Genomic DNA, 18821 nt, shown 5'->3' on the forward strand with positions numbered 1-18821 from the left:
TTGCTAGAATGCTGCCATCTATTCACGGTTTTCTGGTTTGGACAAGTTCTAATCATCACAGTAGGAACAACATCCTCTATCCACTTCCTGATAAACCCAGTCACTGAGTCAGTGTATACTGATGCGACCAGGAACATTTCCCAGTCCGCGTGAACAAAACAGTCTTGAAGCATAGATTCCAATTGGTCAGACCAACGTTGGACAGTCCTTACCACAGGTGCTTCTAGTATAAGTTTCTGCCTATAGGCAGGGAGGAGCAGCATGGAGGCGTAATCTAATTTGCCAGAGAGGGGGAGGGCAGTGTAGCCATCCCCAAAGGGAGAGTAACAATGGTCAAGTGTGTTCTCCCCGTGTGTAGCACAGGAGATGTGTTGTTTGAATTTCAGGAGTGTTTACCTCAGATTTCCTTTATTAGATGCCTAGTTACAATAAGTGCGGCCTTAGGATATGTGGTTGATGTCGGAAGTTTGCATACACTTAGGTTGAACTTATTACAACTCGTTTTTCAACCACACCACACATCTCTTGTTAACAAACTATAGTTTTGGCAAGTCGGTTAGGTCATCTACTTTGCATGACACAAGTAATTGTTCCAACAATAGTTTACAGTCAGATTATTTCACTTATAATTCACTGTATCATAATTCCAGTGGGTCAGAAGTTTACATACACTAAGTTGACTGTGCCTTTAAACAGCTTGGAAAATCCCAGAAAATTATGTCATGGCTTCTGAACTTCCTAATTTGAGTCAATTGGAGGTGTACCTGTGGATGTATGTCAAGGCCTACCTTCAAACGCAGTGCCTCTTTGCTTGACATCATGGGAAAATCAAAAGAAATCAGCCAAGACCTCAGAATTTTTTTTAGACCTCCACAAGTCTGGCTCATCCTTGGGAACAATTTCCAAACGCCTGAAGGTACCACATTTATCTGTACAAATAATAGTACGCAAGTATAAACACCATGGGACCACGCAGCCGTGATACTGCTCAGGAAGGAGACGTGTTCTGTCTCCTAGAGATGAACGTACTTTGGTGCGAAAAGTGCAAATCAATCCCAGAACAACAGCAAAGGACCTTGTGAAGATGCTGGAGGAAACAGGTACAAAAGTATCTATATCCACAGTAAAACGAGTCCTATATCAACATAACCTGAAAGGCCGCTCAGCAAGGAAGAAGCCACCGCTCCAAAACCGCCATAAAAAAGCCAGACTACGGTTTGCAACTGCACATGGGGACAAAGATGGTACTTTTTCGAGAAATGTCCTCTTGTCTGATGAAACAAAAATAAAACTGTTTGGCCATAATGACCATTGTTATGTTTGGAGGAAAAAGGGGGAAGCTTGCAAGACGAAGAACACCATCCCAACCGTGAAGCACAGGGGTGGCAGCATCATGTTGTGGGGGTGCTTTGCTGCAGGAGGGACTGGTGCACTTCACAAAATAGATGGCATCATAAGGAGGTAAAATTCTGTGGATATATTGAAGCAACATCTCAAGATATCAGTCAGGAAGTTAAAGCTTGGTCGCAAATGGGTTTTCCAAATGGACAATGACCACAAGCATTCTTCCAAAGTTGTGGCAAAATGGCTTAAGGACAACAAAGTCAAGGTATTGAAGTGGCCATCACAAAGCCCTGACCTCAACTCTATAGAACATTTGTGGGCAGAACTGAAAAAGCGTGTGAAAGAAAGGAGGCCTACAAACCTGACTCAGTTACACCAGCTCTGTCAGGAGGGATGGGCCACAATTCACCCAACTTATTGTGGGAAGCTTGTGGAAGGCTACCTGAAAGTTTGACCCAAGTTAAACAATTTAAAGGCAATGCTACCAAATACTGATTGAGTGTATGTAAACTTCTGACCCACTGGGAATGTGATGAAAGAAAATAAAAGCTGAAATAAATCACTCTCTACTGTTATTCTGACATTTCACATTCTTAAAATAAAGTGGTGATCCTAACTGACCTAAAACAGTGAATTCTTACTAGGATTAAATGTCAGGAATTGTGAAAAACTGAGTTTAAATGTATTTAAACATACATCTAAGATGTATTAAACTTCCGACTTCAACTGTATATGGCGGTGACAATAACCTAAGAAAAGGATCTCAGGAGGTAATGCAGTCAGGCGTTTGATGGTGAGGTATCCCAGATCGGGAGAACAAATGGACATAAGTTCCTGTACATTACCAGAATCGCACCCTGATCTGTTAATCATGACACATACCCTTCCCTGCAGCAATCACATTAAATCAGAAGCAGGTCATGAAGCCAACACTGTACATGTTAAACAGATACTACTGTACATGTTAAACAGATACTACTGTACACATTAAACAGATACTACTGTACATGTTAAACAGATACTACTGTACATGTTAAACAGATACTACTGTACATGTTATACTACTGTACATGTTAAACAGATACTACTGTACATGTTATACTACTGTACACATTAAACAGATACTACTGTACACGTTAAACAGATACTACTGTACATGTTATACTACTGTACATGTTAAACAGATACTACTGTACATGTTAAACAGATACTACTGTACATGTTAAACAGATACTACTGTACACGTTAAACAGATACTACTGTACATGTTAAACAGATACTACTGTACACGTTAAACAGATACTACTGTACATGTTAAACAGATACTACTGTACATGTTATACTACTGTACATGTTAAACAGATACTACTGTACATGTTAAACAGATACTACTGTACATGTTAAACAGATACTACTGTACACGTTAAACAGATACTACTGTACATGTTATACTACTGTACATGTTAAACAGATACTACTGTACATGTTATACTACTGTACATGTTAAACAGATACTACTGTACATGTTAAACAGATACTACTGTACATGTTATACTACTGTACATGTTAAACAGATACTACTGTACACGTTAAACAGATACTACTGTACACGTTAAACAGATACTACTGTACATGTTATACTACTGTACATGTTAAACAGATACTACTGTACACGTTAAACAGATACTACTGTACATGTTATACTACTGTACATGTTAAACAGATACTACTGTACATGTTATACTACTGTACACGTTAAACAGATACTACTGTACATGTTAAACAGATACTACTGTACACAGTAAACTAATATACTTACATGTCCGTCATGGTTTTTCTGGACGGTGTCGTAGATTTGATCTATCTTTGTTACAAAGGCATCAAACTCAGGGATGATGAACTTCTTTCTGAAGGCCTGAATCAGAAGCACTATGTTCCCACCAACACACCTGAGGATCGTTACAACAACAACATTTTAATTAGAACTGAAATAAGGAAATGAATACCCTTTGTCGGTGAACCAGAGCCCTAGAACATTAATTCTGAATTACACAGTGTTAGACTCAACTGTCTTTTCCCATTAAGGAGAGCGTTTCAACTATGGCAATGAATTGGAGTTAATAACTATGAAAGGATTCTCATTCAGAGTAAATTATTGTTGGTTCAGAAACCAGTGCTTCTCATAGTGTATATTTTAAAGGGTCTACTCCCAGCTAGCACATAACGTTCTGAGAACCATATGTTTATTAGAGTGTGGTTGTCCTGTGGTTATTTTGCATACAACCTTCCCACAACATTCTGGAAAATGTGCAGGATACACAGCTAGCACATAGGTGGGAATTTCAGTACTTCAGCATAACGTTATGAGAAACATATGATCCTTAGGTGGGAATTTCAGTACTTCAGCATAACGTTTCCTACAGGTTTCCTCTTGGTTCTAGTACAATATCAAATCAAATCAAATCAAATTTATTTATATAGCCCTTCGTACATCAGCTGATATCTCAAAGTGCTGTACAGAAACCCAGCCTAAAACCCCAAACAGCAAGCAATGCAGGTGTAGAAGCACGGTGGCTAGGAAAAACTCCCTAGAAAGGCCAATACCTAGGAAGAAACCTAGAGAGGAACCAGGCTATGTGGGGTGGCCAGTCCTCTTCTGGCTGTGCCGGGTGGAGATTATAACAGAACATGGCCAAGATGTTCAAATGTTCATAAATGACCAGCATGGTCGAATAATAATAAGGCAGAACAGTTGAAACTAGAGCAGCAGCACAGTCAGGTGGAAGTTGAAACTGGAGCAGCAGCATGGCCAGGTGGACTGGGGACAGCAAGGAGTCATCATGTCAGGTAGTCCTGGGGCATGGTCCTAGGGCTCAGGTCAGTTGAAACTGGAGCAGCAGCATGGCCAGGTGGACTGGGGACAGCAAGGAGTCATCATGTCAGGTAGTCCTGGGGCATGGTCCTAGGGCTCAGGTCCTCCGAGAGAGAGAAAGAAAGAGAGAAGGAGAGAATTAGAGAACGCACACTTAGATTCACACAGGACACCGAATAGGACAGGAGAAGTACTCCAGATATAACAAACTGACCCCAGCCCCCCGACACATAAACTACTGCAGCATAAATACTGGAGGCTGAGACAGGAGGGGTCAGGAGACACTGTTAATGTTAATAATGTTCTCATAACATTAAGAAAACGTTCCATAAAAACCACACAAGGAAACATTGGTAACGTTTAAAGAACGTTTTAAGAATGTTATTTAAGAACATGCATTCTGTTCTCAGCATCAACAAAACTCATTGTAAAACGTTCTCAGAACCTCCCTGGTAACCTAAAAATCGTTCAGTTTTACCGGAAACATATGGTTTCATTCCCAGAACCAGTCAGAAACCAAAAACGTACTTTCCCTCAACTTCCAAGGAGCCAAATGTGCTAGCTGAGTATTCTACACAGTAGGTTATTCATAAATAAAGGTTTGTGAAAAGTTAAAAGGCCTATCATATGTCTTTGTTGTGAGCAGAGAGATGGGTTGGGTTGTAGGACATAATAAGGCATTGATCAGCCTTTTAACAGGATACATGGATACATAATTAGCTGTGTGTGTCACGGACAATAACGTTCACATTCTCACATGGCTCAACTGAACCCTATTTTCCACAGCAATTCAAACCACTTTATCAGCACCAAGATTAGGAAACAAAAACAACAACAGTAGAAGAAGTAGAATAACGGTCATTCAACTGAAGTGTCACTCAGTACTGCCTCAAAGTACTGCCTCAAAGGAATCATCGGGAAAGATTACAGTATCTTTTCAAAGAACTGATAGCAGTTTCTTAAAGCGACAGTACACAATTCTAATTATAATCAAATAAGTAAGTTAATAAGTGACCATACACTAACTCCTGACTCCAGAGTTATAAATCAGAGTCATGGTGTGGCATGATAAAGACTAAACGTCTATCATTTTGGCTGTGTGTATGTGTGGGCATGCGTGTGTATGTGTGTCCCCAAGGTCCAAGCCAGCTGGCATCTATCAATCCGAGTCGTTGCCTGCCCTGTAGCCCACAACAAGACTACCCACCCACTGCCCTCACACAAATACATGCAGACAATACGTAGGCGAGTGCACCTGGTGAGAGCACACATGCTGTTGTCTCTACTCTTAAACATGACTTTGTCTTGAAGATTAAATGACAGAGAGAGAGAGAGGAGCTGTCTGTCTGTCTGTCTGTCTGTCTGTCTGTCTGTCTGTCTGTCTGTCTGTCTGTCTGTCTGTCTGTCTGTCTGTCTGTCTGTCTGTCTGTCTGTCTGTCTGTCTGTCTGTCTGTCTGTCTGTCTGTGTGTGTGTCTCTGTGTGTGTGTGTGTGTGTGTGTGTGTGTGTGTGTGTGTGTGTGTGTGTGTGTGTGTGTGTGTGTGTGTGTGTGTGTGTGTGACAGAGAGAAATACAGTATAATGTAGGCCTACAACAGACCCTGGATTAATCATGTGGAATGCTGAAGGGGTCAGGGTATTTATAGCCTGTCTCTACCATGGCACTTTGCAGTAAGAGGAGACACACACTGTGATGACAGTGTGTTAGAGAGGCAGAGAGGGGTAGAGAGGGGTGGAGAGGGATAGAGGGGTGGAGAGGGGTAGAGAGGGGTAGAGAGAGGTGGAGAGGGGTAGAGAGGGGTAGAGATAGGTAGAGAGGGGTAGAGAGAGGTGGAGAGGGGTAGAGAGGGGTGGAGAGGTGTAGAGGGGTAGAGAGAGGTGGAGAGGGGTAGAGAGGGGTAGAGAGAGGTGGAGAGGGGTAGAGGGGTGGAGAGGGGTAGAGAGAGTTGGAGAGGGGTAGAGAGGGGCAGAGAGGGGTAGAGAGGGGTGGAGAGGGGTAGACAGGGGTAGAGAGGGGTGGAGAGGGGTAGAGAGAGTTGGAGAGGGGTGGAGAGATGCAGAGAGGTGTAGAGAGAAGTAGAGAGATATAGGGGGTAGAGAGAGGGGTAGAGAGAGGTGGAGAGAGAGAGCGAGAGGTGGAGAGGGGAAGAGAGAGGTGGAGAGGGGAAGAGAGGGGTGGAGAGGGGGAGAGGGGTAGAGAGGGGTAAAGAGAGGTGGAGAGGGGTAGAGAGAGGTGGAGAGGTGTAGAGGGGTAGAGAGAGGTGGAGAGGGGTAGAGGGGTGGAGAGGGGTAGAGAGGGGTAGAGAGAGGTAGAGAGGGGTAGAAAGAGGTGGAGAGGGGTAGAGAACAAATGTTCTCATCCTCTCTCGTTTCCCTGCAGCAGAAAAGACTTAACAATTTATATACCTTTAAAAACATTAACATAGACATTACAGACTTACACACATACATAAATAACTACTTAAAGTATACATATGCCTTAACTAGGTTACATATGGCTTAACTAGGTTACATATGGCTTAACTAGGTTACATATGGCTTAACTAGGTTACATATGGCTTAACTAGGTTACATACGGCTTAACTAGGTTACATATGGCTTAACTAGGTTACATATGGCTTAACTAGGTTACATATGCCTTAACTAGGTTACATATGGCTTAACTAGGTTACATATGGCTTAACTAGGTTACATATGGCTTAACTAGGTTACATATGGCTTAACCAGGTTACATATGGTTACATACGGCTTAACTAGGTTACATATGGCTTAACTAGGTTACATATGCCTTAACTAGGTTACAAATGGCTTAACTAGGTTACATATGGCTTAACCAGGTTACATATGCCTTAACTTACACGCATACATACATTACTACATATACATAGAGTGCATTCAGAAAGTATTCAGACCTCTTCACTTTTCCCACATCTTGGTGCTTCTTGTCAAACTCCAAGCGGGCTGTTATGTGCCTTTTACTGAGGAGTGGCTTCTGTCTGGCCACTCTACCATAAAGGCCTGATTGGTGGAGTGCTACAGAGATGGTTGTCCTTCTGGAAGGTTCTCCCATCTCCACAGAGGAACTCTGGAGCTCTGTCAGAGTGACCTTCAGGTTCTGGGTAACCTCCCGGACCAAGGCACTTCTCCCCCGATTGCTCAGTTTGGCCGGGTGGCCAGCTCTAGGAAGAGTCTTGGTGGTTCCAAACATCTTCCATTTAAGAATGATGGAGGCCACTGTGTTCTGGGGACCTTCACTGCTGCAGAAATATTGGAGTAGCCTTCCCTAGATCTGTGCCTCGACACAATCCTGTCTCGGAGCTCTACGGACAATTCCTTCGTTCTCATGGCTTACTTTTTGCTCTGACATGCACTGTCAACTGTTGGACCTTATATAGACAGGTGTGTGCCTTTCCAAATCATGGAAAGGCACTCAATTCAATCAATTGAATTTACCACAGGTGGACTCCAATCAAGTTGTAGAAACATTTCAAGGATAATCAATGGAAACAGGATGCATCTGAGCTCAATTTCGAGTCTCATAGCAAAGGGTCTGAATATTTATGTAAATAAGGTATTTCTGTTTTTTTAATTTTTAATAAATTTGCAATAAATTCTAAAAACCTGTTTTCACTTTGTCATTATGGGGTATTATGATTGAAGAGGGCATGTTTTTATGTAATACATTTTAGAATAAGGCTGTAACGTAACAAGATGTGGAAAAAGTCAAGGGGTCTGAATACTTTACGAATGCAACAAGATATATGTTTGGAACATCAAACCGAAATAGAATTACAGTATATAATTATAATTATTTTATTTTTTTGTATTTTCTAATTTTGTTTGCTAATTTCCTTACATTTTAACTCTGCTTTGTTGGGAAAGGGCTTGTAAAAGTAAGCATTTCACAGTAAAGTCTACACCTGTTGTACTTGGCAAGAGTGACAAATACATTTTGATTTCGAATCACAAGAATTTAAGGGATACTTCAGGATTTTGGCAAAGAGAACTTTTATCTACTTCCTCAGTCAGATTAACTCATGGATATCGTGTTTATGTCTCTGTGTCAAGTATGAAGGAAGTTAGATGTAGTTTCGCGAGCCAATGCTAACCAGTGTTAGCGCAATGACTGGAAGTCTATGGGTATTTGCTAGCATAGCAGATACCATAGACTTCCCGCCATTATGCTAACTCTAGTTAGCAATTGCGCTAGTGCTAATTAGCAACTTCCTTCAACCTCACGCAGAGACATAAAAACGGTATCCATGAGATCATCAGACTCTGGCGAAGCAGATAAAGGGCCTCATTATTTAACTAACAAAGGTTAAATAAAATACAAATATTTTTAAAAGCCTAAATCCCAAAGTATCCCTTTAAGTATCATGATAATATCTTATTGTGAGTTCCCTGGCAATCCCCAGCCTTAGTAGAAAGGGTTAGAGAGTGGTTTCGAGATGTGGAGAGAGGAAGAGAGGGAGTGGCTCTAGAAGCAGGTCCCAAATCGCTCCGTACCCCCTCCCCTTTGACCCAAAACCTTTTGATCTTGCAGACCTGTAGATGTAAGCAATATGGAAGCTTTAACAATGCTACGCAATATACCTTGGGGTTAAGGGGTAGGGGTATGGAGAGATTTGGGAGCGGCTAGATCCAACTAGCCGACAAGATAGACGACTCACTTGTGGAAGAGTTCCCGGTCCATCATGACGTCATGAAAGGATTCCGTTACGGAGCGTTGCAGCTTGTCCATACAGTCCTTCAGTCGGGGGTCTGACGCATTAAGACCAGTTTTCTTCAGGGCCTGATCAAATCAAAATCAAACTTTATTTAAAGCGCATTTAAAATCGCAAGACACTTTTACAGTAAAATCAAATTCAATGATAAATAACATAGATAGGGTTCGATTAGGGAGAAAGGCATTATGGGATATTATGGCATCGGCAAAACATTTTTTTTTACTGGAAATAAAACAGCCACGCCAAGTTATTAATACTGTTATGAGAGACACTTGGATGTGAACTAATGTCACAGGAACTAACTTTAACTCATCTTGTAAACCACTGACAGAGATTGAGCCTCTCTGTAGTAACTATATAGACTCTGTAGTAACTACAGTGGGGCAAAAAAGTATTTAGTCAGCCACCAATTGTGCAAGTTCTCCCACTTAAAAAGATGAGAGAGGCCTGTAATTTTCATCATAGGTACACTTCAACTATGACAGACAAAATTAGAAAAAAAAATCACATTGTAGGATTTTTAATGAATTTATTTGCAAATTATGGTGGAAAATAAGTATTTGGTCAATAACAAAAGTTTATCTCAATACTTTGTTATATACCCTTTGTTGGCGATGACAGAGGTCAAACGTTTTCTGTAAGTCTTCACAAGGTTTTCACACACTGTTGCTGGTATTTTGGCCCATTCCTCCATGCATATCTCCTCTAGAGCAGTGATGTTTTGGGCTGTTGCTGGGCAACACGGACTTTCAACTCCCTCCAAAGATTTTCTATGGGGTTGAGATCTGGAGACTGGCTAGGCCACTCCAGGACCTTGAAATGCTCTTACGAAGCCACTCCTTCATTGCCCGGGCGGTGTGTTTGGGATCATTGTCACGCTGAAAGACCCAGCCATGTTTCATCTTCAATTTCCTTGCTGATGGAAGGAGGTTTTCACTCAAAATCTCACGATACATGGCCCCATTCATTCTTTCCTTTACACGGATCAGTCATCCTGGTCCCTTTGCAGAGAAACAGCCCCAAAGCATGATGTTTCCACCCCCATGCTTCACAGTAGGTATGGTGTTCTTTGGATGCAACTCAGCATTCTTTGTCCTCCAAACACGACGAGTTGAGTTTTTACCAAAAAGTAATATTTTGGTTTCATCTGACCATATGACATTCTCCCAATCTTCTTCTGGATCATCCAAATGCTCTCTAGCAAACTTCAGACGGGCCTGGACATGTACTAGCTTAAGCAGGGGGACACGTCTGGCACTGCAGGATTTGAGTCCCTGGCGGCGTAGTGTGTTACTGATGATAGGCTTTGTTACTTTGGTCCCAGCTCTCTGCAGGTCATTCACTAGGTCCCCCCGTGTGGTTCTGGGATTTTTGCTCACCGTTCTTGTGATAATTTTGACCCCATGGGTGAGATCTTGCATGGAACCCCAGATCGAGGGAGATTATCAGTGGTCTTGTCTGTCTTCCATTTCCTAATAATTGCTCCCACAGTTGATTTCTTCAAACCAAGCTGCTTACCTATTGCAGATTCAGTCTTCCCAGCCTGGTGCAGGTCTACAATTTTGTTTCTGGTGTCCTTTGACAGCTCTTTGGTCTTGGCCATAGTGGAGTTTGGAGTGTGACTGTTTGAGGTTGTGGACAGGTGTCTTTCATACTGATAACAAGTTCAAACAGGTGCCATTAATACAGGTAACGAGTGGAGGACAGAGGAGCCTCTTAAAGAAGAAGTTACAGGTCTGTGAGAGCCAGAAATCTTGCTTGTAGGTGACCAAATACTTATTTTCCACCATAATTTGCAAATAAATTCATTAAAAATCCTAAAATGTGATTTTCTGGATTTTTTTTCTCATTTTGTCTGTCATAGTTGAAGTGTACCTATGATGAACATTACAGGCCTCTCTCATCTTTTTAAGTGGGAGAACTTGCACAATTGGTGGCTGACTAAATACTTTTTTGCCCCACTGTATATAGGGTAATAGAGTCTCTGTAGTAACTATGTGGTCTCTGTAGTAACTATCTCTGTAGTAACTATGTAGTCTCTGTAGTAACTATGTAGTCTCTGTAGTAACTATGTAGTCTCTGTAGTAACTATATATAGTCTCTGTAGTAACTATGCAGGGTAATGTAGTCTCTGTAGTAACTATAAAGTATCTGTAGTAACTATCTAGTCTCTGTAGTAACTTTCTAGTCTCTGTAGTAACTATGTAGTAACTATATAGTCTCTGTAGTAACTATGCAGGGTAATCTAGTCTCTGTAGTAACTATATAGACTCTCTAGTAACTAGATAGTCTCTGTAGTAACTATCTAGTCTCTGTAGTAACTATCTAGTCTCTGTAGTAACTATCTAGTCTCTGTAGTAACAATATAGTCTCTGTAGTAACTATGCAGGGTAATCTAGTCTCTGTAGTAACTATGTAGTCTCTGTAGTAACTATATAGTCTCTGTAGTAACTATATAGTCTCTGTAGTAACAATCTAGTCTCTGTAGTAACTATGTAGTCTCTGTAGCAACTATGTAGTCTCTGTAGCAACTATGTAGTCTCTGTAGTAACTATATAGTCTCTGTAGTAACTATATAGTCTCTGAAGGAACTATATAGTCTCTGTAATAACTATACAGGGTAATCTTGTCTCTGTAGTAACTATCTAGTCTCTGTGGTAACTATGCAGGGTAATCTAGTCTCTGTAGTAACTATATAGTCTCTGTAGTAACTATATCGTCTCTGTAGTAACTATCTAGTCTCTGTAGTAACTATATAGTCGCTGTAGTAACTATGTAGTCGCTGTAGTAACTATCTAGTCTCTGTAGTAACTATATAGTCTCTGTAGTAACTATATAGTCTCTGTAATAACTATGTAGTCGCTGTAGTAACTATCTAGTCTCTGTAGTAACTATATAGTCTCTGTAGTAACTATATAGTCTCTGTAATAACTATGTAGTCTCTGTAGTAACTATCTAGTCTCTGTAGTAACTATCTAGTCTCTGTAGTAACTATATAGTCTCTGTGGTAACTATATAGTCTCTGTAGTAACTATTTAGTCTCTGTGGTAACTATATAGTCTCTGTAGTAACTATACAGGGTAATCGAGTCTCTGTAGTAACTATATAGTCTCTGTAGTAACTATACAGGGTAATCTAGTCTCTGTAGTAACTATATAGTCTCTGTAGTAACTATACAGGGTAGTCGAGTCTCTGTAGTAACTATATAGTCTCTGTAGTAACTATACAGGGTAATCTAGTCTCTGTAGTAACTAGGTAGTCTCTGTAGTAACTATCTAGTCTCTGTAGTAACTATCTAGTCTCTGTAGTAACTATATAGTCTCTGTGGTAACTATATAGTCTCTGTAGTAACTATTTAGTCTCTGTGGTAACTATCTAGTCTCTGTAGTAACTATATAGTTTCTGTAGTAACTATATAGTCTCTGTAGTAACTATACAGGGTAATCGAGTCTCTGTAGTAACTATATAGTCTCTGTAGTAACTATACATGGTAATCTAGTCTCTGTAGTAACTATATAGTCTCTGTAGTAACTATCTAGTCTCTTTAGTAACTATGTAGTCTCTGTGGTAACTATGTAGTCTCTGTAGTAACTATCTAGTCTCTGTAGTAACGATATAATCTCTGTAGTAACTATACAGGGTAATCTAGTCTCTGTAGTAACTATCTAGTCTCTGTAGTAACTATCTAGTCTCTGTAGTAACTATATAGTCTCTGTAGTAACTATATAGTCTATGTAGTAACTATACAGGGTAATCTAGTCTCTGTAGTAACTATCTAGTCTCTGTAGTAACTATGCAGGGTATTCTAGTCTCTGTAGTAACTATCTAGTCTCTGTAATAACTATACAGGGTAATCTAGTCTCTGTAGTAACTATCTAGTCTCTGTAGTAACTATCTAGTCTCTGTAGTAACTATATAGTCTCTGTAGTAACTATACAGGGTAATCTAGTCTCTGTAGTAACTATCTAGTCTCTGTAGTAACTATGCAGGGTATTCTAGTCTCTGTAGTAACTATCTAGTCTCTGTAGTAACTATCTAGTCTCTGTAGTAACTATATAGTCTCTGTAGTAACTGTCTAGTCTCTGTAGTAACTATGCAGGGTAATCTAGTCTCTGTAGTAACTATATAGGGTAATCTCTGTAGTAACTATATAGGGTAATCTCTGTAGTAACTATATAGGCTAATCTAGTCTATGTAGTAACTATACAGCCTCTGTAGTAACTTTCTAGTCTCTGTAGTAACTATGTAGGGTAATACAGTCGCTGTAGTAACTATGTAGGGTAATCTAATCTCTGTAGTAACTATACAGGGTAATATAGTCTGTGTAGTAACTATCTAGTCTCTGTAGTAACTATCTAGTCTCTGTAGTAACTATGTAGGGTAATATAGTCTCTGTAGTAACTATATAGTCTCTGTAGTAACTATATAGAGTAATCTAGTCTCTGTAGTAACTATATAGGGTAATATAGTCTGTGTAGTAACTATCTAGTCTCTGTAGTAACTATCTAGTCTCTGTAGTAACAATATAATCTCTGTAGTAACTATGTAGTCGCTGTAGTAACTCTATAGTCTCTGTAGTAACTATGCAGGGTAATCTAGTCTCTGTAGTAACTATATACTCTCTAGTAACTATATAGTCTCTGTAGTAACGATCTAGTCTCTGTTGTAACTATCTAGTCTCTGTAGTAACTATATAGTCTCTGTAGTAACTATGTCGTCTCTGTAGTAACTATCTAGTCTGTGTAGTAACTATCTAGTCTCTGTAGTAACTATCTAGTCTCTGTAGTAACTATGTAGGGTAATATAGTCTCTGTAGTAAGTATACAGGGTAATCTAGTCTCTGTAGTAACTATATAATCTCTGTAGTAACTATATCGTCTCTGTAGTAACTATCTAGTCTCTGTAGTAACTATATAGTCGCTGTAGTAACTATGTAGTCGCTGTAGTAACTATCTAGTCTCTGTAGTAACTATATAGTCTCTGTAGTAACTATATAGTCTCTGTAATAACTATGTAGTCTCTGTAGTAACTATCTAGTCTCTGTAGTAACTATCTAGTCTCTGTAGTAACTATATAGTCTCTGTGGTAACTATATAGTCTCTGTAGTAACTATTTAGTCTCTGTGGTAACTATATAGTCTCTGTAGTAACTATACAGGGTAATCGAGTCTCTGTAGTAACTATATAGTCTCTGTAGTAACTATACAGGGTAATCTAGTCTCTGTAGTAACTATATAGTCTCTGTAGTAAGTATACAGGGTAATCTAGTCTCTGTAGTAACTATATAATCTCTGTAGTAACTATATCGTCTCTGTAGTAACTATCTAGTCTCTGTAGTAACTATATAGTCGCTGTAGTAACTATGTAGTCGCTGTAGTAACTATCTAGTCTCTGTAGTAACTATATAGTCTCTGTAGTAACTATATAGTCTCTGTAATAACTATGTAGTCTCTGTAGTAACTATCTAGTCTCTGTAGTAACTATCTAGTCTCTGTAGTAACTATATAGTCTCTGTGGTAACTATATAGTCTCTGTAGTAACTATTTAGTCTCTGTGGTAACTATATAGTCTCTGTAGTAACTATACAGGGTAATCGAGTCTCTGTAGTAACTATATAGTCTCTGTAGTAACTATACAGGGTAATCTAGTCTCTGTAGTAACTATATAGTCTCTGTAGTAACTATACAGGGTAATCGAGTCTCTGTAGTAACTATATAGTCTCTGTAGTAACTATACAGGGTAATCTAGTCTCTGTAGTAACTAGGTAGTCTCTGTAGTAACTATCTAGTCTCTGTAGTAACTATCTAGTCTCTGTAGTAACTATATAGTCTCTGTGGTAACTATATAGTCTCTGTAGTAACTATTTAGTCTCTGTGGTAACTATCTAGTCTCTGTAGTAACTATATAGTTTCTGTAGTACCTATATAGTCTCTGTAGTAACTATACAGGGTAATCGAGTCTCTGTAGTAACTATATAGTCTCTGTAGTAACTATACATGGTAATCTAGTCTCTGTAGTAACTATATAGTCTCTCTAGTAACTATCTAGTCTCTTTAGTAACTATGTAGTCTCTGTGGTAACTATGTAGTCTCTGTAGTAACTATCTAGTCTCTGAAGTAACTATATCGTCTCTGTAGTAACGATATAATCTCTGTAGTAACTATACAGGGTAATCTAGTCTCTGTAGTAACTATCTAGTCTCTGTAGTAACTATCTAGTCTCTGTAGTAACTATCTAGTCTCTGTAGTACCTTATAGTCTCTGTAGTAACTATATAGTCTCTGTAGTAACTATACAGGGTAATCTAGTCTCTGTAGTAACTATCTAGTCTCTGTAGTAACTATGCAGGGTATTCTAGTCTCTGTAGTAACTATCTAGTCTCTGTAATAACTATACAGGGTAATCTAGTCTCTGTAGTAACTATCTAGTCTCTGTAGTAACTATCTAGTCTCTGTAGTAACTATCTAGTCTCTGTAGTAACTATATAGTCTCTGTAGTAACTATATAGTCTCTGTAGTAACTATACAGGGTAATCTAGTCTCTGTAGTAACTATCTAGTCTCTGTAGTAACTATGCAGGGTATTCTAGTCTCTGTAGTAACTATCTAGTCTCTGTAGTAACTATCTAGTCTCTGTAGTAACTATATAGTCTCTGTAGTAACTGTCTAGTCTCTGTAGTAACTATGCAGGGTAATCTAGTCTCTGTAGTAACTATATAGGGTAATCTCTGTAGTAACTATACAGGGTAATCTAGTCTCTGTAGTAACTATATAGGGTAATATAGTCTCTGTAGTAACTATATAGGGTAATCTCTGTAGTAACTATACAGCCTCTGTAGTAACTTTCTAGTCTCTGTAGTAACTATGTAGGGTAATACAGTCGCTGTAGTAACTATGTAGGGTAATCTAATCTCTGTAGTAACTATACAGGGTAATATAGTCTGTGTAGTAACTATCTAGTCTCTGTAGTAACTATCTAGTCTCTGTAGTAACTATGTAGGGTAATATAGTCTCTGTAGTAACTATATAGTCTCTGTAGTAACTATATAGAGTAATCTAGTCTCTGTAGTAACTATATAGGGTAATATAGTCTATGTAGTAACTATACAGCCTCTGTAGTAACTTTCTAGTCTCTGTAGTAACTATGTAGGGTAATACAGTCGCTGTAGTAACTATGTAGGGTAATCTCTGTAGTAACTATATAGGCTAATCTAGTCTATGTAGTAACTATACAGCCTCTGTAGTAACTTTCTAGTCTCTGTAGTAACTATGTAGGGTAATACAGTCGATGTACACCTCTGTAGTAACTATGTAGTCTCTGTAGTAACTCTATAGTCTCTGTAGTAACTATGCAGGGTAATCTAGTCTCTGCAGTAACTATATACTCTCTAGTAACTATATAGTCTCTGTAGTAACGATCTAGTCTCTGTTGTAACTATCTAGTCTCTGTAGTAACTATATAGTCTCTGTAGTAACTATGTCGTCTCTGTAGTAACTATCTAGTCTGTGTAGTAACTATCTAGTCTCTGTAGTAACTATGTAGGGTAATATAGTCTCTGTAGTAACTATACAGGGTAATCTAGTCTCTGTAGTAACTATATAGGGTAATATAGTCTCTGTAGTAACTATACAGGGTAATCTAGTCTCTGTAGTAACTATATAGGGTAATCTAGTCTCTGTAGTAACTATACAGGGTAATCTAGTCTCTGTAGTAACTATGTAGGGTAATATAGTCTGTGTAGTAACTATCTAGTCTCTGTAGTAACTATCTAGTCTCTGTAGTAACTATGTAGGGTAATATAGTCTCTGTAGTAACTATACAGGGTAATCTAGTCTCTGTAGTAACTATATAGGGTAATCTAGTCTCTGTAGTAACTATACAGGGTAATCTAGTCTCTGTAGTAACTATGCATGGTAATCTCTGTCGTAACTATGCAGGGTAATATAGTCTCTGTAGTAACTATGCAGGGTAATATAGTCTCTGTAGTAACTATACAGGGTAATCTAGTCTCTGTAGTAACTATATAGGGTAATCTAGTCTCTGTAGTAACTATACAGGGTAATCTAGTCTCTGTAGTAACTATATAGGGTAATCTCTGTAGTAACTATATAGGGTAATATAGTCTCTGTAGTAACTATGCAGAGTAATCTCTGTAGTAACTATACAGGGTCATCTAGTCTCTGTAGTAACTATATAGGGTGATATAGTCTCTGTAGTAACTATATAGGGTAATATAGTCTCTGTAGTAACTATATAGGGTAATCTCTGTAGTAACTATGCAGGGTAATATAGTCTCTGTAGTAACTATATAGGGTAATATAGTCTCTGTAGTAACTATATAGGGTAATCTAGTCTCTGTAGTAACTATATAGGGTCATCTCTGTAGTAACTATATAGGGTAATATAGTCTCTATATTAACTTTGCAGAGTAATCTCCGTAGTAACTATACAGGGTCATCTAGTCTCTGTAGTAACTATATAGGGTGATATAGTCTCTGTAGTAACTATATAGGGTCATCTCTGTAGTAACTATATAGGGTAATATAGTCTCTGTAGTAACTATATAGGGTAATATAGTCTCTGTAGTAACTATATAGGGTCATCTCTGTAGTAACTATATAGGGTAATATAGTCTCTGTAGTAACTATATAGGGTAATCTCTGTAGTAACTATACAGGGTAATCTTTTGACTGATGTGATTTTCACCAGACACATTCCTTCCAGTCCTCCATCGGGCCTGGAGGTATGGAGAGTATGTCATTACAATAACATAATTAAATACTGTTCCACGATACACCTCTGTGTGTATTCACCCTGCTGTTTCACACTATTTCTTGCAATAGTTGAATGTATCCTTTGTTTGAGTGACTAATAGTATTTAGAAAATGCAATAACATACAGATAATTAATTTGAAAAAGTGAAATGACTCAAACTAATTGTGCTGTCTTGAAATGTATTTGTTCTAAACTGAGAGAGAGTTTGTTGTCAAGGAGGGTTGTGTGAGAAAGGATATATATATTAGGCTACAGAGTAATCTATTTAGTTTATAATTGAATCTCCATTCTTGTACAGGTTAACTGATGTGTGCACTCACAGAGATAAAGTGTGAGACGGGGACTTGTTCCTGACCATCTGTGATGGTGTAGAAAAGCATATCTTCAACTCCTGAGAACAGACCCTTTACATCACTGCTCCTACAGCAACATAAGAGGACAGTTTACACAACACAGACACAAGCTAAACGTATTAAAATCATATTTATAGACTAATGGATGATTGATGAAAAAAAGGAGAAAAGCGTTGTTTTAAGAGATATAATTGCATGTCACACACACACACACACACATTATTGAATTGGACCAATATAGAAACACAAACTCACAGTTTGGGAAGCACGTGGTCCATATCTGAGGTTGTTCCAATGCGGTGCTGATCTGTTGAACTTGTGTTGAAACAGTGAATTTTAACGGTACGATGACAACCCGGTAATAAACAGTTATAACAACACTTTTTGATCACTTTTTTAGTGGCGTCTGTCACAAAGGTTTGCGCAGCTGCTGCGTTGGTCACCCGTAATATTTTCAAACAATGCATGGTTTACAACTTTATACACAAATAAGAGCAGACTAGGAGAATAACTGCCTTCGGGAAACCTTCTCGTTATTTTCGTTACTTTCCACTATTTCTCCGCAGTCTGATATAGTTCCGCTTTTGGCCAAATCCACAACAGTTATACAGATCAAATCCTGTTGTCACGTTCTAAACTTGTCGCGGTGAGAGCACAAGCAGCGAGCTCTGGCGACGACGTCTGAGTATTGTCAGGTCCGGCATTGGTCAGCACAGTGACCAATGAGAAATTACAACCAAGCACATTCTAGG

The 18821-nt window shown here is 39.0% G+C and overlaps 1 protein-coding gene across 2 annotated transcripts in view; it reads right to left on the reverse strand.

Annotated features, from left to right (window-relative positions):
- Positions 1–18821, reverse strand: part of LOC109899758 (glutaminase kidney isoform, mitochondrial-like) — a 40685-nt gene extending 21864 nt beyond the window's left edge. The window contains exons 1-4 of one of the 2 annotated variants that reach the window (XM_031818674.1): positions 18325–18821; positions 18037–18130; positions 8888–9009; positions 3164–3293 (exon numbers count right to left, since the gene is read on the reverse strand). In XM_031818674.1, the coding sequence (XP_031674534.1) occupies positions 3164–3293; positions 8888–9009; positions 18037–18130; positions 18325–18536 (558 nt within the window). In that variant the 5' untranslated portion in view covers positions 18537–18821. Of the gene's footprint in view, positions 1–3163; positions 3294–8887; positions 9010–18036; positions 18137–18324 lie in introns of both variants that reach the window. The other variant, XM_031818311.1, reaches the window with a different exon arrangement.

The sequence above is a fragment of the Oncorhynchus kisutch genome, linkage group LG1 (assembly GCF_002021735.2).
Source record: "Oncorhynchus kisutch isolate 150728-3 linkage group LG1, Okis_V2, whole genome shotgun sequence".
Classification (NCBI taxonomy): Eukaryota; Metazoa; Chordata; class Actinopteri; order Salmoniformes; family Salmonidae; genus Oncorhynchus; species Oncorhynchus kisutch.